General features: G+C 41.5%; 2 protein-coding genes across 4 annotated transcripts; both read left to right on the top strand.

The window, feature by feature from the left end:
- Nucleotides 1-9,123: 9,123 nt before the first annotated feature.
- adora2ab (adenosine A2a receptor b) lies at nucleotides 9,124-17,950 on the top strand. 2 transcript variants are annotated; one of them, XM_047569098.1, is made up of 5 exons: nucleotides 9,124-9,556; nucleotides 12,989-13,516; nucleotides 13,634-13,765; nucleotides 15,275-15,378; nucleotides 15,742-17,950. In XM_047569098.1, the coding sequence occupies exons 2-5, from the start codon at nucleotides 13,317-13,319 to the stop codon at nucleotides 16,719-16,721; spliced, it is 1,416 nt and encodes a 471-aa protein (XP_047425054.1). In that variant the 5' UTR covers nucleotides 9,124-9,556; nucleotides 12,989-13,316; the 3' UTR covers nucleotides 16,722-17,950. The 2 variants fall into 2 exon arrangements, with proteins under 2 accessions (XP_047425054.1, XP_047425053.1); XM_047569097.1 differs by lacking the exon at nucleotides 9,124-9,556 and adding an exon at nucleotides 10,021-10,225.
- Nucleotides 17,951-19,856: 1,906 nt separating this feature from the next.
- On the top strand, nucleotides 19,857-22,575 carry snrpd3l (small nuclear ribonucleoprotein D3 polypeptide, like). 2 transcript variants are annotated; one of them, XM_047569930.1, is made up of 4 exons: nucleotides 19,857-20,014; nucleotides 20,752-20,893; nucleotides 21,366-21,558; nucleotides 22,351-22,575. In XM_047569930.1, exons 2-4 carry the CDS (start codon nucleotides 20,768-20,770, stop codon nucleotides 22,413-22,415), a joined length of 384 nt encoding a protein of 127 aa, XP_047425886.1. In that variant the 5' UTR covers nucleotides 19,857-20,014; nucleotides 20,752-20,767; the 3' UTR covers nucleotides 22,416-22,575. The 2 variants fall into 2 exon arrangements, with proteins under 2 accessions (XP_047425886.1, XP_047425887.1); XM_047569931.1 differs by having other exon boundaries at nucleotides 19,889-20,035.
- Nucleotides 22,576-22,609: the final 34 nt, after the last annotated feature.

Genomic DNA, 22,609 nt, shown 5'->3' with positions numbered 1-22,609 from the left:
AGTTAACTGTTAACTAACCCCTGGATTTGATATTAGATTTGATTACCTCCTTTTAGCAGAACTGAGATAAAGAAATTATTGCCATATGGTAACACCACACATTAGAGGGTTGTAGAGTACTGTGCAGAGGTTTTAGACAGGTGTGGGAAAACATGCCGTAAACTAAGAATGCTTTTGAAAATATAAAGGAAGATTGTCATTATCATTTTTTAACAATTTACAAAATGCAAAGTGAGCAAATAAATAAAACAGTGTCATGGATTATGTAGGATCGTAGATATAGTGGTCAAGGAAACCTTGTGCAGCAGATTTCCTTTGTTTATGAATGACAGGATGAACCATTCCGCTCTATGGGCCCTACGCATGTATCCCACACTTCTCCATCAGTATCGTCTATATTCCACTTGTTCATCTCTCTCACAGGCCATGTTATCAATGCATCGGTGGACATATTGATCCTTCTGCAGGAAACAGGCCAGATGCTGAGCTCCAGACAGTACCACACACACACACACACACACACACACACACACACACACACACACACACACACACACACACACACACACACACACACACACACACACACAAACAGAGTGTCATCTTGTTGAGGACATTCATTGAGGTTGAGCTATACTGCATTCTCTAGCTCCTTCCCCTTAAATTAAATATTTTCCTGTCCCTAATCCCTCTGTGGATCATTCCACAGATACTTGATCAGTTTGGGATCTAGTGAATTTGGAGGCCAGGTCAACACCTTTTGTTGTTCTTCGTGTTTTTTCAGTTGTTCCTAAACCGTTTTTTTGTGTGTGTGTCTGTGTCAGTCTGCATCCTGCTGGGGATGGCTGCTGCCATCAAGGATATCATTGCTATGGGGTGGGGGTGCCTGGCTGGCCTGGTCTGGGTGGGTGGTACAGGTCTAAGTAACATCCACATGCATGGCAGGTACAAGAGTTTCCCAGCAGAACATTGAGTTTTCACAAGATGATCAACGCTATTTCTCCTGTTAGTGGTCATAATGTTATGCCTGATCGGTGTATTGACTAATGAATTAGTTAGAACTGACATGTTATGGTGATTTTAGCCACTAGGGAGCAGTAGTACACTAGTTTTAAGTGTTTTGTTTATTCCATGCCATAATTTGGAACTGCAAAAAATATTTTGTAAGTTTTAAATCTCTGCAGTTATTATTTTATCATTCAGTTTTTCTTCTTCACAGCTGCAGCTCCCTTTTTACAGTGTTCCTCCAATATATCTTCAGAGATTCATATGTGTCACTTCATTTCCCCAGTTCCATTGGTACCGATTTTCCCACCTCAAGGCTCCAGACTAACTTTTCTTTTTTCCCTGAAAATTTCCAAAGTGCAAGCAGAAAATTTAGGAATGCACCTTGAAACAGCCTGCAATACCATTATTGCAGTTTTTCCCCATTCTAACTGCATTATTGACCATGTCGTGCCCTCTGCCCCAGTCTGTCTGTCTCTCTGTTTGATTGCAGGATTGGTGCTTGGTGTGCTGGTGTTGGGTTTCCATCCTGCTCTGGTCCTCATCTGTTATTCTGCCAAGTATAAGTACCGGCTTCAAACCACCACACCTCTCCCGATTGTTGACTCAGTCCATACTGTTAGTCTCTTTCAAGCCGTTACCCGTTCTGACCTGTATCTTTTGGCTTGAAACTCATTTGCTGATTCTCTGCCACAGACCCAGCGCGATCCCTGCCTCCACCACCAGCCCTGCATCCTGCCTGCGTTTCCTGGTCAAGCCCTTCACCCAGTTCTCATCTGGAGCCTCATCACCCATCGAGCCAGCCACTCTTCTAGGTCGCTCTTCTCCACCCTGGTTTCCAGTGGAAGATTTCCCTGAAAAATGTTTTGCATCTGTTTAACTGATTCAGGTACTTGAGGAAGTGCCACTTCACGGGACATTCTTGTAGAGATTTTCACCAGCAGCAATAATCCAGCCTGCGTCAAAAGAAACAAGGACAAAACGCAGAGGGTAAAAACGAGACAATTTATTGAAAGTTGAATTCATAAACCATGTAGCAAGGTCTTCCTGCAAAGCGTCATTAGAATAAATGCATATGTTGTTCTTACAAGCAGTCAAAATTTTTAACAAGAAAGCGGATGTCCATAGACAGAAAAAACAAAAATCATACACAAGGTTCTGACAAACACTGAACTGAAAACCCAACCTTATTGTAAGTGTGCTTAGTCGTTTTTTGCATCACTCATGGATAGAAACAACAACCGTTTTTAAACAACACTAATCCTGTCCAGTAATTAGAAGAAGCTTCATTTTCATCATCTTTATCCACTGACTAATTCTACAATACAATGTATTAACATTAACTAGTGCTGGAAATGTGTTGCAGTTCTACTTGGTTCAGAGAAGCAGACGTGCAGACAATTGATTTATTTTTAATTTATTTAATTATTTATAATGACGGTAAATGGTCTTGCTGCTCTTTTCTACCTATTGGTAGTCAAAGGCACACAGACACATCCACCCATTCACTCATACACACAAACATGCATACACATTCACACACCAGTGCCATGACAGGGAGCAGCTGGGGGGTTCAGTGTCTAGCTCAAGGACACTTCAGCAAAGGGAGACATAATTCCACACGGAAACACCCAGATGGACGGACGGACATGGAGGTGCTCCTTTGAGGCTGCAGCACTAGTCGCTGTGCCACCATGCTGCCCCAAAGGGAGGGGGGACAGAGGGTCGGGGGGTTCATGGGTTAGGTTGGAGAGTTTAGGTGGATGCGTAATGGGGTGGGGGTGGAGAAGTGAGAATGATTAAGTAGGAGGAAGTGTGAAATAATGTGTTTAGAAGGAAGATGGAGGGAGGTGAAGGTAGAGCTGTTATCTGGCCTGAACAACAAGGAGCTTCCTCTTTCACGTTACTGTCACTCTACTTTCTGAGCAGCGAGCTCCAGAAACTTCTTCTTCTTTTTCTTCTTCTTCTTCTCCTCCTTCTTTTTTGACTTTGTGGAGTCAGTTTCTGTCTTCTCTACCTCCATCTCTTTCTTTGCCTCAAGTTCTCTGTTCCTCTCTTCCAGAGTAGCGTTTCTGCTCTCCGTGTCTTTCTTTTCTTCTTCCATTTCTCTCACCTTCTACTTCAGTTCATTGTATTTTTCTTCAAATTCTCAGTTCCCGCAGTTCTTCACCTTTCTCCACTATCTTTTTATTTCCCTCCGGGTCTTTATTTTTTTGCTCCATATTCTTCTTCTTCTCCCACTCCAAGACTTTATTCTGCGACGTCAACGTTTCGCTCTCTGTCTTCATTTGTCTCTGAGTCTCGTTGAGATGTTTAATGCTCTTCTGCAGTTTTCTCCTTTCTTGCTCCTGATCTCTGTTCTTGTCTTTCAGTTCTTGACTTGTCTTCACCGTTTCTCTCTTTGTGTCCTCCAGGCATAAGGCTTTGGAGTCCAAGTCTTTTATCCCTTGCTCCAACTGAAGATTTGACTTCCTGAGTTCTGCAGTTTTTATCTCCATTTCTTGGGTAGTCTCCTCCAGCTCTTTAATTTTCTCCTCCAGTTGTTCATTCTTGTCTTCCAGCTTTTTCTTTTTCTTCAGTTGTTTGTTTCTCTCTGCTGGATCTTTATGTTTTTTCTCCTCCTTGTCTGCTTCACGAGAAAGCAGTTATTTTCCTTTAGCTCTTTCAGTTCTGTCTTCTCTTCTTCCAGCTGGTTCTTCAGCTTCTCCAGAACTTCCTTCTCTTCCTTCATATTTTTTCTCTCAGCCAGCTGCTCTTTGTTGTCAGTGAGGCTTGCAGAGAAACTCTCATTCTCCTTCTGGAGCTGCTGGATTTCTTGGTCTCTGTGGCTGAGTTCCTACTCCAGGTCATTGACGTCCAGCTGGAGCTTGTCCAACATCTTGTTGGGACTCTTTGAAGACACCACATCCTTCACCTCATTGGCTTTGTTTTTTTTTTATGCTTCTCCAGCAGTTCCTTCAGCCTGTCATGCTCCCACTTGATGGAGCCGTAGTCTCTGTAGAGCTTGTCCCTTTTAGAGACAAGCCCTTTGTTCTGCTTATGCAGTGATTTTAGTTGACGTCGCACATTGCCGATTTGCTCAAAGTACAAGTTGAGGTCTGTTTCGTTCCCAGTGAAGGCAACGAATTGTGGGGCGGCATCATTGTCAGGAGTCATTGTAGACTCCTGTCTGGGTGTTGGGCTGTTTGTTTGGGCCGGGTAACAAGGACAATGTAGAATCAACCGTACACTGGACGTTTGAAGTCTGTAGCTGTCTGTAGAAGACTGCGTCGAGGTCTGTAGTAGACTGTATCGCGGTCTATCTCTTTAAAGAAAATGAGTATAAGTATTTGCCTTTGATGTCACCTTACAACCATCATGTGACTACATTTATTTTGTCTTTAACGTCACCCTACAATCATCATGTGACCACTTTGTTTTGAGAGTTCCAGGGTCAATCCACCTATAGAGCTCCGGGTGTCACGTGATTTGTTTGTTTATGCCACCATATTGGCAGGAAAACTCTGAGGAAAATGACCGTCAGAGTTCACTGCACTTTAAACAAATACAAAATGACCAGAGCAAGGCAAAACTCAACAGATTACATATCACAGACTCTTATCATGCCCCAGGTTTTCTTTTTTGAACATTAAAACAACAGGCAGTCAGAATGTTCCTGACCTGCAGTATCCGGATATATAAAACTACCTCATTAACTTTCCTTCGTCCGGAGTCACTGAAAGCATACAAAAGCCTGGAGGGGGGGCCAGATGGACGCAGTTAGGCTTCCTGATGCGCATCCAGTTTTGGAGTTTGTCGGCTAAAAACAGCGTCTCTCCATCACTGTTACTCTGTCATAAAGGCAGAATAATGTAACGAGATAATCACTCGGCTAAATGACGTTAACACAGTTTAATTGAATGCCTAAATGCACCACAATATACATGAAATTATTATTTTATCACTATTTATTATGAAACAAAACATAAACAGGACATTATGCTTGGATTCTGTTCCTAATAGAAAATTAGTGCTACACAAGAGAAATCCGTTTCTTGAGGGATCTCACCGCCAGGTTTTCTCGTTTCATTGCATTAATCCCCATCTGCCGTCTAGCAGGATCGTTGGGAATCCTATAAAATGATTTCCACTTTCCCCGACTATTCTGGCATCCCGAGGCATCCTACTCTGCACCACTAAGTGTTCTGAAACGCACATGGACGACATGACTGTTCTCCAAAAGTGAAGGCCCTGGCATATGGCTGCATTATAGGTCACAAACTGCTTCTTCCATGTTAGATAATGGACATGGATTAAACTAATAAAATATAAGTGTACACCAAATCAGATTTTCACAGATACGATATCTGTCATCAGATCTTAAAACTGTGTACTGTGTTTTAAAGTAACAAAAGGCTGTAACCTACTGGGAGTGGAAGACATTGTCTGCAAACATTATGTGCAGTTTTTTCAGCATCATGTGTCATATCTGCAGTAACAATGTAACTTGTTTAATAATAGGGCCGGGACTCGATTAAAAAAAATGGTCTAATTAATTACAGGCTTTGTAATTAATTAATCGAAATTAATCACATTTTTAATCACATATAAATATTTGACCTGAGAACAGTGAGAAGCTTTTTTTTAGAACATGGATTTTGGTATCTGCCATTGAGTAATGACTGAATACATAAGCTTAAGCAACAAAACATTGTTTACTTTTTTTCCAAGATGGTACTTAACCAAGACCAACAGACAGGATGCAAATCACAGTAGCATAAACTGATTTTGACCTCAGCTTGATGTAAATATTAAGTTCCGGTAGCGAACAGCTAAAATACGGGAGGATACTGTAAACTGACGTGGATCCGGTGTGTTTATCAAGGCTTGGTTGCCCTGCTGAGGCACCAGGTCGGTTTGAGCTGCGTTCAGGCTACATTAAAACTCCTCAGACAGTGGTCAGTGTTGGCGGCTGTTTTTGTGCTCCAAGTAGGCCTATAATCGATTCGCCTGAAACTCGTCCAATGAGAAACGTTCTGCGGTGCAAAAATAAGTGCGATTAAAATGCGTTAATTTTTGTGTAGTTAATTAATCTTAATTAACGCGTTAAAGTCCCGGACCTATTGATAAATAATGCAATACCTTATTTATTGCTGCTCTTTTTGCTCTTTAAACGTCCTTTGTCACAAGACTTTCCTTAACTCGCATTGCACAGAAGAAAATGGATTATAAACAAAATAAAAAAATAAATAAATAAAAATAAAAAAAAACGTGAATAGTGGAGCTCCTAGGATTGAGCCCCGTGGGACACCGAAAGCATATGATCCAATATCCTCATGCCATTCTAAGGTCAAAGAGTGATCAACTGTTGCAAATACTATGAGATATCAATAGAACTTTTCTTTCTATCTAAAAGCTAACTCAGCCTGTAAAATGTCCTTTAAAAAAACTTAGATTAAAAATTTGTTGGGGCTGAACTTCAGACTTATTTCAGTTAATTTAAGTCCAATTTTGCAACTGTTCTTAAGCGGGTTAGTTTAAAGTTTCTTGCAGTCTTACAGTGCTCAACTACAACTTTAGGTGTGCACTTGACGTCTTTAGAAAGTAAAAATTGTCCAATGTAAGTAGTTGCTCTACTGTCATTTAAATATATTTTTATGTGCACCTTCATTTTGCTTCAAATTGTAAGAACAGGATCATCATTTACACTACTGTTTGAACATGTAGGTTTAGGACAAAACTTCACTCTCTTTATCATGATTACTGACGACCCAACCCGCCTTCATTTAGAGCAAATTTCCCACGACCTTGTGTGCTTTTAAAGTATTTGTAGGAAAGTCAAGACTCTTGACTGCTCATTGCCTTCATCAGGGTCACCCATTTATTTATTTTAAATAAACGGTTCAAAAAGTGTCTCAGTTTATTTGATGGTAGAAATATTTCAGGTTTGCTGGTAACTGATCTTATTTAGAAGTGATGGATCACAGTGCCACTGATTAACATCCATTGTAGCTTCACTTGACTCTGACGGCTGAAACTTAAGATACTTGTTGAAATTAATATTTGAGCTCTGGGTTGAAATAGTGTACTGTAAGAGTGTAAACCTTTTCTACGTTCCCACAATTAAAGGACAACAAAGCCTTATTTTAGCCTCCACTCTATGATACTGTCATGGTTGTTTGTTCTCTCCTCTATTCCTTATGTTTCTGGTGTTTTCCACTCCCTAACGTCTCTTGTCTTTGTTTTGCCTCTGACTGTGTGTGAGTCTATTGGAGATACTGCAATACTGCAATCAACCTGCACACCTGAAGCCTATCCATCTACGAAGCTCTGCAGTACACCTACCCTGGTTGTGTCATTGTGTCTACACATGTTGTGACCAGCTGATCCTGGCTGTTTGTGATTTAGATTTTGTCTCTGTATCCACGCTTGACGTTTTGTAACCCGTCTCTCTCTGTGTTCCTAGATCATCACCTGTTACCTCAACTGCCTGATCTCCAGCCCAGGTCAGCACCACCCTACTTAATCCCAGCCTCCCTGCCTTTCACTTTCAGCATCCTTCCTAACCTGCCTTCACCTTGCCTGCCTGCCACAATCAACCCTCGCCAGCTGTCACCCTCAGCCTCATCGTAACTTTCCAATAATAAAAAACACTTTTCACCACAAACCTCAGGATTTGGATTTGGATTCTTCGTCTCTTTTGCGTTGTGACAAACGCATTGTTTTATAATGACTTAATAATGACAGGGCTAATATATCTGATTCCGCAAATATCATAATACGATATGCAAACAATGGCACCAGACTGATGTATTTTACATAACAAATATGCATAGAGTACAGTATGATGCAATGCCACATGCAGCTATAGTGAACCTTTTTATTATATAGAGAGTTTACAGTCCTATTTGACTGCATGTTCTACAAACAGGCTAATTTACAATGTGGCTATTATGAGGAGAAACAAGAGATGTCCTGATAGCTGACGTTTTTATGTTTTTTTATTCATAGATGCTTTCTAATTCGATATAGCTGCACTTAACCGCCCTTCCTGGCAGTCATAATGATCTGTGTAAGAAAGGTTGCAACTCAATTACACACAGATCAATCCCAATGTTATGACAGCATGTCAGTTATGACTGACAGTGGACAAGTAAATAACATTGATTATTTTGTGACAATTCAGTGTTCATCTGGAAAACTTTTTGGATCTGGCATTCGTGTAGATGTTACTTAGACATGTACCACCCACCGAGACCAGACGAAGCACCCCCACCCCACAGCAGTGACACTCCTTGATGGCAGCAGCCGTCCCCAGCAGGATGCAGCCTGACACAGATGGACACACAGAAATGAATAAACTCAATAAAACAAAAACAAAAACATGACAAGGTGTTGAGCTGGCCTCCAAATTCACTGGATCCCAAACTGATCAAGTATCTGCGGGATGCACTGGAACAGACCCGATCCACAGAAGCCCCTCCCCTCAGCCCATAGGACCCAAAGACACCACAGCACATCCTCAGAAGGACCATGTCCATGCTCTGATGAGTCACAACTGTCTTGGAGGCGCAAGGGAGACCTACACAATATTGGGAAGGTGGTCATAATGTTATGCCTGATTGATGTTGTCTTCTGTCTAGTCTTTCGGGAGCAACAGTCTTGTTTCTGGTCGTAATGTTATGCCTGATCTATGTATGATCATTTTTGGAGGATGTGGCTTGTGGCGCTATTAGACTGGATTGAATCAAACGCAGAGAGGTTTCTGTGTTTTTTTCCCGCCTAACCCACAGAATCTGTTTGTCAAAACGATACGAGCATATGCCAGTAAAACACAATACAACTGCACGGTTGAGTCAACAGCTCTCTCATTTATTTGAAACAAATGTTGAATACCATTACCTTCATGAAGATAAGATTTAGTGCAGGACTGTTAACGCAATCATTTTCACCAGCGTACCAAATCAACAGACGAGTGTAGTTAATTTGTGTGTTTTAACTGAATTTTATTTCGGTCTAATCTCTGTTTTCTTTTTCTTTTTTCCCACTCATTTATTGACGTAATGCACACCCTAACCCCTCGCAGATATTCCCCGTTAAAGGTAAGCACGTACAGACGGACAGCCCCCCGCGAGTTCAGAGGGTTCATTAGACTGCCCTTTCGTTTGTTTAATTCAGTGAAATGATGTGAGTTCGCACGACACGTTCTCATACTGTGACTGTAGATTGCGGTTCCCACAGTGAGAGAGAGCGAGAGAAAGAGAAAGAGAGAGAGAGAGGGAGAGAGAGAGGGGGGTGTTGGTAGTGGCCGCGCGTTTTGCTGTTGCGTCCTTGCGCCCCTTGAAACTCCTCCTGACGCGCCCAACATGAGCAGTGCGAGAGTTCACAACTTTATATTTTCGAATCACTTTATTTTTGCACCACATTCAGACTGAGTTTCGTCCTGTTACGTTTAAATGCGACCAGCCAGCCAACCACGCGGCGTGATCATCTGGACGCTTTAATTTGGTGGAGAGGCCGGCAGATCTCTTCTCCCCCTCCCCACGCAAACAAACACCGCGCAAACCGTAAGGTAAGATCAGGTTTTGTCTCCCGCCTGTCCAAGCTGTGTGTTAAATATATTTGTCCGCTAATACTCTGACAATTGTACAGTCTGAATAGGAGCAGATCAACAGGTGTTGTATGGAGGGCTTTTTTTTGCATGAAGCATGAAAGCGCGCTGCACCGGCGTTCAAGTACTGAGACTTTCCAACATGCAGAAATGTTTTTTTTTTATTTTTATTTTTTTTATTATTTTGGAAACAGACCATTTCTTAAGAAAACTAATATTTGTCATGTGGTTATTGATCAACGAGCAGGTAACGCCTGCACAGACTCATCCTCATTTTCCATCACCGCCTCAGTTCATGTTTAGGTTTCATCAGGCCACTATTTTCTGTTCTTGCTATCAAAAGTTCACTGCATGGCGTCAACATTTCCTACATTGGTTACGCTCAGTAAGACTTACTTCTGTTTTTGTTTTCCTCTTACTTTGGCGGAGCTGAGCTGGTACTTTGAGTGACAGGGCAGTGGCAGATCCTTTCCAGCAGGATGTGCGTTTTCTTATCACTTCCTCCAAGGCTGCGGTGGGTGCACACGTATAGACAGTGGCATTTATTTTTTTTTCCACAGCATATTCAACTGGAAGAAGGTTAAGAAAGCTCGCCAGGCTGCTTATACTACAGTTTTTAAACTTGGCAGTGTAAGTCCTTTTTTTTCTCCCTCCACTATAACATTTTATTTGTGAGAAATTGTTGCAGCTTTATGAGGTCTGCTGCTGTAGTTTTCCAAACCCACCGGAATGGGATAAACTTTGGTTTTGAAATTCCTTTGGCCTCTGAGAAACATTCACTAGCACAATAATAGGTGGGACTTTGGTCTAATGTGCTGCGTGTTGGGATTATTGCTGGTCCAATGGATTGTGGTGTGGACCACAAAGGTACATTAATGAAATGTGTATCCTAAAATGTCTGAAAGGGAATCTAATCATTGTTAGTTATTGTTTTATTTATTTTCAAGTTTATTTTCAATGTTTGGCTCTAGAGGTGTGTTTTTACATTTCCATGTTAACACGCTAACATGCAGTTTTGAATGCTTTCTTCTTTTGTGGAAAGTCCCTTTAGATCTTATCTTACAGCGGTTATCACATAAATGTGGTTTAGACTACTTTAACACAGCAGACGTTGACAAGCTGTCAGCAGCTCAGATAAAAATAAAATGATCTGACATTCAATGGATGTGGACACATTGGCTGTCAGGGCTCCAGCAGCAGGAGAAAGTCAGCGATCATTTTCTTGATAAGGGATAACACTTGGTAATTGGCCATGGTTAGGATCTTTTGTGATCACATGTGCCTTTTGTTCCTAGAATAATTTGTTCGTCTTTCAAGCTTATTGCATGAAGTCTTACTGCATGGACCTTGGCAGGAACTGCGTCATATTCACTGTCTTCCCTTTGTGGTCAGCTTTGCCAATGTTGGCTGGTGTCTGTTTTTTTTTGTTTTTTTTTTCTGTCCCTCAATTCACAGGCAATGGAAACAGATTTAAAGTATATGGAGGACATATCATCAAATAAAAATTATACCGCACTAATATTGAGCTGACATTGGTGATGTCATAGCCTAACGTGTGCTGTGTTTCTGAGGTACGGTCCAGACTGTGAGCGTAATGACGTCAGACACATTTTACTGTTTAGGAACATACCATTTGAAAAATCACTCATACCACATTTTAAATGCCAAAGTTTTCACTTTTTAAAAAAAAAAATTTATTGAATGAAGATTTTCAATCTTACAGAGGTAAGGAGACTGACTCAGCTGATGACTTTCCACCTGAAAGGCTCTTTGGTTGCTACGGCTCTATATTTGGGACCGTTTTGGCTGAATATGAGCCCACAGGATGCTTCTGTGTACCTTTGCATGTGTCCTTTCATTTTGCATTTTTCATTTTTCATTTCGAGAGAAGTGTGTCAGTTTCACCTCCAGGCGTAACAATACTACTGTCATGTTGACACATATGCTTTTCCCGTGCAATTTGTTTTCAGAGAAGCTCAAAACTTTGTTCCTCAACTGTACTTCCTTTTTTGATTTTTTTTTGTTTCTTTCTTTCTTTTTTCTTTTTTTTCTTTTTTTAAACCACAGCCTGGTCTTTTATGTTTCCTGTGCTTAAGAGGACTTAGGATCTTTTGGTTAATCCTCCAGAAATTCCAGTCATGAGTTGTCCTCTTTATTCGTGCAGAGGGAACTTATTTGGAGATTGTTACCATCATCAGTTGCAGAGACACTTTTTTACTCCTCACACAGAGAGACAAGTCCACCCTCAGTTAGCTCTCAGTTGGTCATTTCAATTTCAATTTCAACGCAAATTAAAGCTGCTGGAAATTAAAGTTTACAAAAGTAGTAAACTTTTAATTTCCTTTCATTATTGTTATAGTTTTTTTTAATTGTCATTTAGACTTAATGTTTGAGAGAAAAGAAAATCTGCTGATCAGTTCTTAAGAGTGTCTCTTCTATTCCTGCCAAAAGTCCTCACAATCTGTCAAAATCAGAAGGATCTCATTATATAATATGGAGACTTGGTTACGTTAGTAACGCTGGTTTCTCTGCCATACTCTCTCCACCACTGGAATGTCTCCACAAACAACAAAATACAGAGAAATTTACTTGGTGCTGACGAGTGTAATTACTCATGTTTGAACTCGTTGAACAAGGGCTTGAACGTAACAGACTTTAAAGTTCAAAAACGCATTTTTTTGTCGACAGTGGAGACAGATATTGCCACACTTGACTTGCTGCAAAATCACAAAACGCTGAAGTTTTACTTTTTTTCATGCAGAGATTATCTAAAGAAGATTTGAATGACTGTGCTGGATGTTGCTGTCTACACCTCTAGTCTTCATGATAAACTATTTAAAGATAGACACCAGACCTATCAGTGCTCTCATCAGCTCTATGCCATTAAACAGCTAAGCTTAGTGGTTTGTACCACTCTTTGTCGATGCTACTGATACTGTCTCTGATACTGTCACTGATACTGGCAGCAGAACAGAGTATCTTTCCATTATTTCTTAAAATACTTGACTGTTTTAACCCAGTAAACATACTAACATGATTACGTCATGATTCTAATTAATCTTAATCTACTCACTGTACAGAGGAATTTAGCACAATATCCTGAAAATTTTTTAAATAAGTTTTATTTTGTGTATTTATCTGCGATTTTGGAGGAAAGTATGTAGGTGCCAGGAATGAATGGCCGAAGGGTTTTGGGAAACTTTTCCTGAAATAAAAGGTCCATTGTTGGGCTGTCTGCTTTGGCCCTGTGTGGTAAACAAACAGTCCTCCTGTCAACCAGAGATAGATTTCTTTTCTGACCGGTGTGTGTACGCGCATGCGGTAACCTGCAATCTGTTTATACAGGCCAACGCTGAGATTGGGTCCAATATTTTTCTCTCTCGCTCTTTCTAGACCACTGCTCTTAATTTGGCGGACGCGCGTCTCAGATGCTCCCTCTTTGACGTTCCGGTGCCATCTGCGACAGAGTTTACTCATCTGGAGAGACAAACATCGTCGCGCAGCCAGAGAGGAAGGACAACCGGCTGACGTAGCGGCTCTGGCGGTAAAAAGTGAGAGTGTAGTCAAGCAGCACAAGTGTGATGCTTGTGGTGGGAACTTCCTGCCTCCCATGACACACCATGAGGTTTTGGCAGGCAGGTATTTTGTCTAAAAACATGTGAAGCATTCGTGCGTGTGGAATGAAAGCACAAAGAAAATACGAAAAAGGGAAAAAACAACCATGCTGCAGATCGACCTGGGGGTCTATATTGGCCTGGAGCTGGTGATCGCTTGCCTATCTGTGGCTGGGAACATCCTGGTGTGCTGGTCCGTCTTCCTCAACTCCAACCTGCAGAGCATCACCAACCTCTTCGTGGTGTCACTGGCAGTCGCTGATATCGCCGTGGGGCTGCTGGCCATCCCTTTTGCGATCTCTATTAGGTATCATTTCCCTGTTATTAACTTTAACTCAGACGTCACACAATGCTATGTTACTCTTTTCTGTTTGATACCGTATCTTTCCTTTTTTGTAATCTGTCGCGTCCTCTTGTGATTCAGCACCGGTTTCTGTGCCAACTTCTACGGCTGCCTGTTCATCGCTTGCTTCGTGCTCGTGCTCACTCAGAGCTCCATCTTCAGCCTGCTGGCTATAGCTGTGGACCGCTACATTGCTATCAAGAACCCACTCAGGTAACACACTCTCAAACGTTATTGATTCTTTGTCCTAATCTTTCACCGACTCAAAGATAAAGTAAAAAAATTTGTTTGTTTTTTGTTGGATAAACTGTTGCCTCTTGCACCATGTGAAACTATACTTATGGTTTTGCTTGAAGGATATACCACAACCTTTGACACATTTCACACTGTGAACATAATGCTCCTTTTACATGTGACATTCAAATCCAAGGAAAAAGAGGCGTCGAAAGCTCATTCGCAGGGGTGTCACGAAGCAGAGTAAACACAGATATGTACCGTGTGACTCCGCAGGCTTAATTGGCTAACCTCTCTGCGTTGTTGAAGGCATAAAATCCCGCTTTTCTCATTAGCATCGGTGAAAATTAATGCTGTTGGTATTTTATCACACTACTGACTCACAGTGTTCCACCCTCTGCTGTTTGCAGCCACGTTTCTTACCCGTGTCATGCAAGGATATTGCAGCTGGTAAGCCATTGCAGGTGACACATTTGCATAAGCAGTTGCATAACGGCTTCAGTGTGTGTGGTTGTTACGGCAGAGTGGTGCCACAGCGCTGGCACTAAAGACCAACGAATAACTCACCGGAGTTTTAGTGGACTTGAAATAGCTCCATGCGAGATCTCCAAAAACACAGGAACGATTTCAAGTCGGTGTATGTGAGGCGGTGAAACCAAAAGTAGTGGTCGTGCCTAGTCATTCAGCGTTGCACATTGCACACTTTGAAAAGCAACACGCTCCTGCAAGTGTTTGCAGGGTTTTACAAAGCGTCCTTCACTTTCTAACATATAGGGACAACAAAGCTGATTGTCTTGCGTTTAAAATATTTGCTGTTGTAAGAGATTTTAAATGAATCGCCAGTGTGGAATATAAAGTCTGTGACACTTTAGGCAGAATGTCCAGCAATCACAGGTAACCAGATAACGGCATGAGCATGGAATAAAAATAAATCTTCAGCTGCAGACAACAGATTTTGTGATTCGGCTCACTGTGATGTATTTACGGTTCAATACACAACCATTTGATGCTGATTCAATGGGCAAATATTTACCTTAGCAGGATAATATCAGACACAGATTAGATCAAGGCTATGGCACAATAATTTACACCGATCAGCTACAACGTTGTGACCGCTGACAGGCGAAGTGAAAAAATATTGACCATCTTGTGACAATATAATGCTCTGCTGGGAAACTTTTGGACCTGTCGTCATGTGGATGTTTCTTAGACACGTGCCACCCAACTAGACCAGACCCGCACACAAAAACACATGAAAAATGGCACAAGGTGTTGAGCTGGCCTCCAAAGTCACTAGATCCCAAACTCATCAAGTATCTGTGGGATGATCAACTGAGGCCGCATGGGCCCCCACTACCAACATCCTGTTACCAGACACCACAACAACTACAACTACTGTTTTGAAGGCAAAAGGGAGACCTACACAATATTAGGAAAGTGGTCATAATGTTATGCCTGATCGATGTTGTCTTCTGTCCAATCTTTCAGGTACAACAGTCTGGTGACAGGGCAGAGGGCAAAGGGAATCATCGCATTGTGCTGGTTTCTGTCAGTAGGCATCGGCCTGACTCCGATGTTTGGCTGGAACACAGGTGAGATATAATTTGGCAAATGCACCCCTACGCATTGAACTCATTCAAAGAATTTGAGAAAGATAAAATCTGTTACGTCGGCCAAAGGTTTTTATAGGGGATAGACAGTCTGAATTTTAGAAACCGGAGTAAGCAGTTAATCAAATGTGTTCAAACTCATCTTACAAAGCTACTCTCAGTTTTCTATGAAGCTCCCATTCTCTATATCTGTCAGTTTTGCTTTGGCCTCTTAGTGGTTCTTACTGATACTGAGATCATTTTTGAGGAGACTGAGTTCCTTCAACAGTGAAAAAATACATTTGGTTGACATCGTTGGAAAAAGCAATCTCAGAATAAATCACTTCAACTGTCTCTGTTGCACAGGTTGGAATTCCTCCGCCGCTATCACCCAGAGTCACAGCTGCCCTGAAGGAATGACCCAGTGCTTGTTTGAAGGTGTGGTTACCCTGCACTACATGGTCTACTTCAATTTCTTTGGCTGTGTGCTCGTTCCCCTTTTGGTCATGCTGGTCATCTATGCTCACATCTTCATGGCCGCAAGGCGGCAGCTGCGACAGATGACCCTCAAAGTGGCGCATGCGCCTGCTCCCGGGCAGAAGGCCGCGTCTTCGGGAACATCTCGTTCGATTCTGCAGAAGGAAGTTCACGCTGCTAAGTCACTGGCCATAATCGTGGGCTTATTTGCTCTATGCTGGCTTCCTCTGCACATCATCAATTGTTTCAACCACCTTTGTAAGGGCTGCAGACGCCCACACATCTGGGTGATGTACATTGCCATCATCCTCTCGCATGCTAACTCTGTAGTGAACCCCTTCATCTATGCCTACCGCATTCGGGAGTTCAGGCAGACCTTTCGGAGGATTCTTTACCAGCACATCATGGGAAAGAGGGACGGACGAGGGTTTCGTGGTGGGATTTCTGATGGCAGATGTGCTGGAAGTGGCACTATCATCCGAACGTCTTCCCATACAAGTAAAGATAGGTCATCAACTGGCACAGTGGTCAACAGCTACGTCCTGGACTCGTATGCCGACCGAACTCGACCAAAGGCTAGTGATGAAGTCTCCTGCCACTGGACGTCAAATTTAGATTTCACACCAAGCAACCAAACACCCAATGGTCAGCAAATGAAGAGCAGCACCTTGCCAGCAGCTCAGCAGCAGCCGCGCTTCGTGGCATTTCCTGAACAGGAAGCCGTAGATTCAGACACGTATCTTGAGGGAGCAACAAATGCTTCGGAGGTGACAGACAGGAGAAGTGGCATTGCTTTTGTGAACGTTCATGCTCTCTCCCTGAACCACACTGACTGCACCCACGCTACAACACTTACAGAAATCTCTTGACAAAGACATTTAAATGCGGCAGTCACCGTGACACACACACACACACAACAGTGAGCAAACATAAGGAAATCTGTGCAAATCAACGCAAACCGCAAATGTGTTTCCTTTATTTCTGAAGCCATGCTGTACAGATAATATTTCTGCCTTCCTGTCTGAGCTGGATCAGATGCACAAGAGCACAATTTGACAACTACTGATGTTAACATGCTGTGTCTGTTATCCAAGATATATCTTCTTTTTTTTTTAGGTGGTATGTGATCAAAAAAAAATTGCATATTAGAATATTATACAATTATACTGTAATACAATGTTCTGTATTGAACTGCACTTTTCTAATGTTTCTAATGTTGCATCAGGGGATATTTTTGATCATCATCCGTGATGTTTTTACCCAATGGAGTCTCAAATACTTCTTTTAACAATTTTAACTATGGACTACACCCGAGGCCCCATTCTGCTACCGATGAAGTATTCATACATTGCATAAGACAGGCTAAAGTTGTTCTGCTAAGTGATGTAACCGCTGGTCTTTATGTGTTATCCTCTTCGGAAGCTGGAGGGAAATAATGAAGCAGAAGGTTTGCATCATCTCTCGTGTACAGCTCTATTAAAAACGTAATTTCTCAAAGAGCTGCATAGCTACATGCCAGTTGTTGTTGCTAGCTTGATCTGTGATGTGATAACTGCCAGGCAACACATCTCCATTGCCGGTTCAGCAGCCGTATGACATATGAATCAAAGGCACCGATGCACTGTAGGCCAGTGACCAACCATCCAAAACAAAGAGCTTGTTTGATCTATTCAAATATCGCCCCATGTGCCTGTAATGTTGCGACTTTCAGAGTCAGCCTTGTACACGTAAACAGCATCAAAGTCACACATACACACACACACACACACATAAAGAGCACACACGGCCGCAGACTACTCAGCAAGAGGTGTTTACAGAGTAGCCTGGCTGCTGACGCCAGTCAATGAGCCTAATGCAATGGAAATCAAATGAAGGTTCATTTGATGGTGTCTTTTATTATCCCATTATGCTTTCTCTTTCCTCGTTAAAAAGCCCTTCCACTGTAGGAAAGACATGCATTAAGCAACCTTTGTGTGCTTTAAAGTGATCCCAGAGACATGTCTCCGGGAATAAACATACATGGGTATGTATCTGACTCATACTATTGTTTATTACACTTTGTGGTCATGTAGAGGGGTATTAAAATGGACAAAACCATTTCCCTTTAATGCTTTGTTGTTTTTTGTTTTGTGTGTGTGTGTGTGTGTGTGTGTGTGTGTGTGTGTGTGTGTGTGTGTGTGTGTGTATGTGCGCACGGGCTTGTGTCTGTGAGTGCTGTTTTGATAAGCACGAGATGAGGGTCGTAAAAATTCTGTGGTCATAGATGATCCGCCGTAAAGAAAACAGCGCGTCATGGTGTCATGATGCCCCAGACAAAAACAATCCAGGCGGTAACGCTCTATATAGCATGTCATATATTCATAAACTACAACTGATCCAATATTACGTATTACTGAGTGGCAAAAGTATGTGAACCTCTAGGATTAGCAGTTAATTTGAAAGTGAAATTAGAGTTTTCAATCACTGGAATGAGAAACAGGTGTGAGTGGGCACCCTGTTTCATTTAAAGAACAGGGATCCATCAAAGTCTGCTCTTCACAACATGTTTGTGGAAGTGTATCATGGCACGAACAGAGAAGATTTCTGAAGACCTCACAAAAAGAGTTGTTGATGCTCATCAGGCTGGAAAAGGTAACAAAACCATCTCTAAAGTGTTTGGACTCCACCAATCCACAGTCAGACAGATTATGCATAATGGAGGAAATTCAAGACCAGTGTTGCCCTTCCCAGGAGTGGTCGACCAACAAAGATCACTCCAAGAGCAAAGCACGTAATAGTTGGCGAGGTCACAAAGGACCCCAGGGTAACTTCTAAGCACCTGAAGGCATCTCTCACATGGGCTAATGTTAATGTTCACGAATCCACCATCAGAAGAACACTGAACAACAATGGTTTGCAATGCAGGGTTGCAAGGAGAAAGCCACTGGTCTCAAAAAAGAACATTGCTGCTCATCTGCAGTTTGCTAAAGAGCACGTGGACAAGCCAGAAGGCTATTGGAAGAATGTTTTGTGGACGAATGAGACCAAAATAGTACTTTTTGGTTTAACAAAAAAGTGTTGAGTTTGTAGAAAGGGAAACACTGCAGTCCAGCATAAGAACCCTATCCCATCTGTGAAACATGGTGGGGATAGTATCATTGTTTGGGCCTGTTTTGCTGCGTCTGGGCCAGGACGGTATGCCATCATTGATGGAACAATGAATTCGGAATAAATCAGAGAATTCTAAAGGAAAATGTCAGGAAGTGAATCTCAAGAGAAGGTGGATCATGTAGCAAGACAATGACCATAAGTACACAAGCCATTCTACCAAAGAATGGTTAAAGAGGATCAAAGTTAATGTTTTGGGATGGCCAAGTCAAAGTCCTGACCTTAATCCAATTGAAATGTTGTGGAAGGACCTGAAGCGAGCAGTTAATGTGAGGAAACCCACCAACATCCCAGAGTTGAAGCTGTTCTGTATGGCAGAATGGGCTAAAATTCCTCCAAGCCAGTGTGCAGGGCTGATCAGCAGTTACCGGAAACGTTTAGTTGCAGTTATTGCTGCACGGGGGGGTCACACCAGATACTGAAAGCTAAGTTTTCACATACTTTTGCCACTCACTAATATGTACTATTGGATCATTTTCCTAAATAAATAAACAGCCAAGTATAATATTTTTTTGTCGCATTTGTTTAACTAGGTTCTCTTTATCTGCTTTTAGGACTTGTGTGAAAATTTTGATGATGTTTTAGGTCGTATTTATGCAGAAACACAGAAAATTCTAAATGGTGCACAAACTTTCAAGCACCACTGTATGTGGGCATTGTTAGTTTTATAAATGTTTATGTTGAGCGGATTATGTTATACTCTGAGTGGGTACTGTTTAAGTATTTTTCATCACTACTTTCTAGATGTACAGCTGATATATTGACTAGTTTATTAGTTTACAATGACAGTGAAACCGTCATAAAATTAAAGCTTTCAATACAACGAACTCAAAAAATACAGACCCCACAATGCACCGAGGCACGACACAGGAAGCACTTCCTGGAAGCAGCGCGGCATTGTGGGTAGGCGGAAAAGGGCTCAAAAAGAAACGCGAAAGCGTCCAACGCACGTTGCAGTCTTCCACAAAAAGAAACGACAATAACAAAGAAAGAAGATAACGAGACAGGAGTGAAGGTAAAAAATAAATCTGACCCGGTGAGACGCTACAGCATTTATACTTGTACAACCAGTGTGTGTTGTTTGGCTTTGTAACGCGGTTAAGCTCATTCATTCGGGTGCCGTCATGGCTCCGTCTATTTACTGAAGTCAAAAGTTTCTACTTCAACAAAGAGGTGTATTATTATGAGCAAATGTGCATTTAAATAACGCAACGGGTTAATTTGGCAGCAGCCCACTGCAATATTGTTGAACATCTCAGACCTTTGCTCTTCTTAAACAAGGTTTCATACCTGTATGTTAGCCTAGCTAGCTAATGTAGCAAATTTAGCTAGCGCTCCAGGTCTCTGTTTCTATTATGGAAATCTCACGGAGAGTCGGAAACAAACTGCTCAACTTACTGCAAAAAATACTGGTCAAGTAGTGGGTACTTTTATTATCGTTATATATTGGGTGATTAAGTATTGAAGGAAATATCATAATACCACAGTATGCACATTTGAGGACCGAAACATGGATTGCTAAATCATATTAATAATTGAAGTAGTTGTTGGCAATTTTATTCAGAAGATACGTTATGTTATGGAAACGATATATATACACAAAGAAATATGATACGGTGAGGAAGAGATGATGGCGACCAAGCTTCATTGTTCAAACTGTTTTGTCCCGTGTAGGTCGTGGAGATGAAATTGATCCTGTGTAATTTACCGTGGCACGTTGTAATGTTTCTGCCAAAACGTTTTATGTTCCAGGAAGACGATTTGAAACATGTCGATCGGTGTACCAATCAAGGTGCTGCATGAGGCAGAGGGACACATTGTGACATGTGAGACAAACACTGGAGAGGTATACAGGGGCAAGCTGATTGAAGCAGAGGACAACATGAACTGCCAGGTTGGTTTCTTTTTTTAATGTACGTGATGCTGTTTTTGTTTTTCTTTGCTTTTACTTTTGCGAATTGAATGAACCTTTAAGAAATCTGTGTTTTTATTCAGTTATGTGTGTCTTTGATGATTTGAAACTATTTTATTCAGTTTGCATTGTCCATAAATCTGGTTTTATGCCATTTACCTGAATTAACAGATGGATGGATAGATTTTTCTTTGACCTGCAGTTGGTACAAGGTCTCCAAACACCCCCATTTAGTGCAGAGTTTATCAGCACTGCTTATCAAGGGCTGCAGCCCAATATCTGGCAGCTAATTATTGCATCAGCTTTCCAGTCCCAGATTTTGCAGGAAGGAAAAAAAAGCAGCAGACTTGTGACCTTGATTTTGTGCAATATTTCAAATGTTAACTTGTCTAAAACACCAACAAGAGGGTTTTTCGTGTGATTTTAATTGGTTGTTTATTTTCGGTCCACACAGATGTCCAATATCACAGTGACTTACCGCGATGGCCGGGTGGCTCAGCTGGAGCAGGTCTACATCCGCGGCAGCAAAATCCGCTTTCTGATCCTACCGGATATGTTAAAAAATGCTCCGATGTTAAAGAGTATGAAGAACAAGAACCAGGGATCTGGAGCAGGAAGGGGCAAGGCAGCTATTCTCAAAGCACAAGGTGAGCGGGAAGCTTATGGGCCAGTGGACACTAAGGCTCTGTTGACTGCAGAAATGGTGCAGACATTTTGCTGAAATTAGGCATCATTGTTGGGAATCTGCCTTAAAAGCAGGCTCTCATTAAGATAAAAGTGTACCACAAATACTCCTACACCGGTGTATATTGAATTCAGTCCTGTCATAGTTGTACTTATTCCAAATTTGCCTCTATTTTAAGATGATTTTGTCAACTGGGGTATACAATTTGGTTGATTATGATCTCTCTTACAAAGCTGAAACAAAGGCAGACAGAAACTTAATATCATACTTTGATCATTATCTGCCTCTTCAGTTTTACACCGACATATTAAAATTGGTAAACCAAATAGGGTGTTGATTTTTCGAGTTTCCTCTGTGGGCTTTTGATTTTTGGTCTCATCGTGATGGTATCAGAAGGCTCCATCATCTGCTTTCTTTGTTTAACCAACACACGTTGATCTGCTTCTTAATCTAACTAATTAAGCTTAGAGTTGTTCTTTGAGAGATTTGCCCTTTGAAATTGAATACATCAACGTGCCTTTTGATTCAGTTCATAACTGGATATAATTCATGGGGATGTTCCTATGACATCTATCACATGTGGGTGAGACTCAATGACAAAAGCTACTTTTAACAACTCCACAGTCATTTTATTACTGTAAATGTTGGATCGGAGTTTGATTATACAGCATCGTCTCCTTTTCTGTACATTAACTTCTCTTGCTGCCTCTCCCTGTTGTGACTAAAATGTGGTTTCTGTTTTTATCTTCTGCAGTGGCTGCAAGAGGACGAGGCCGCGGTGGAATCGGAAGAGGCAACATCTTCCAGAAGAGACGATAACTGCTGCAGCTCTGTTAAGATTGTTGCATTGTATAGTCTTTTTGTCTTACTTTTCATATTTCTCGTCTTTGGATTGGACATCTTGGATATTGTTTGCAACTGAACAGTTTGCAGTTTGCTTTAATTTCATTTTTTATTAAAATCAACATGTTTAAATTTTTCCTGTCGTCTGCTTCATTCAAATGGGACGTTCT

This window comes from Mugil cephalus, chromosome 19, assembly GCF_022458985.1.
Source record: "Mugil cephalus isolate CIBA_MC_2020 chromosome 19, CIBA_Mcephalus_1.1, whole genome shotgun sequence".
In the NCBI taxonomy this organism is placed as follows: Eukaryota; Metazoa; Chordata; class Actinopteri; order Mugiliformes; family Mugilidae; genus Mugil; species Mugil cephalus.
This window is presented reverse-complemented; position numbering and strand designations above follow the sequence as displayed.

Coding starts and splice junctions, on each gene's coding strand:
- adora2ab (XM_047569098.1), top strand. CDS start 13,317: ATGCTGCAGATCGACCTGGGGGTCTATATTGGCCTGGAGCTGGTGATC. Junction 13,766..15,274: donor GCTATCAAGAACCCACTCAG/GTAACACACTCT, acceptor CCAATCTTTCAG/GTACAACAGTCTGGTGACAG. Junction 15,379..15,741: donor GATGTTTGGCTGGAACACAG/GTGAGATATAAT, acceptor TCTGTTGCACAG/GTTGGAATTCCTCCGCCGCT.
- snrpd3l (XM_047569930.1), top strand. CDS start 20,768: ATGTCGATCGGTGTACCAATCAAGGTGCTGCATGAGGCAGAGGGACAC. Junction 20,894..21,365: donor AGGACAACATGAACTGCCAG/GTTGGTTTCTTT, acceptor CGGTCCACACAG/ATGTCCAATATCACAGTGAC. Junction 21,559..22,350: donor AGCTATTCTCAAAGCACAAG/GTGAGCGGGAAG, acceptor TATCTTCTGCAG/TGGCTGCAAGAGGACGAGGC.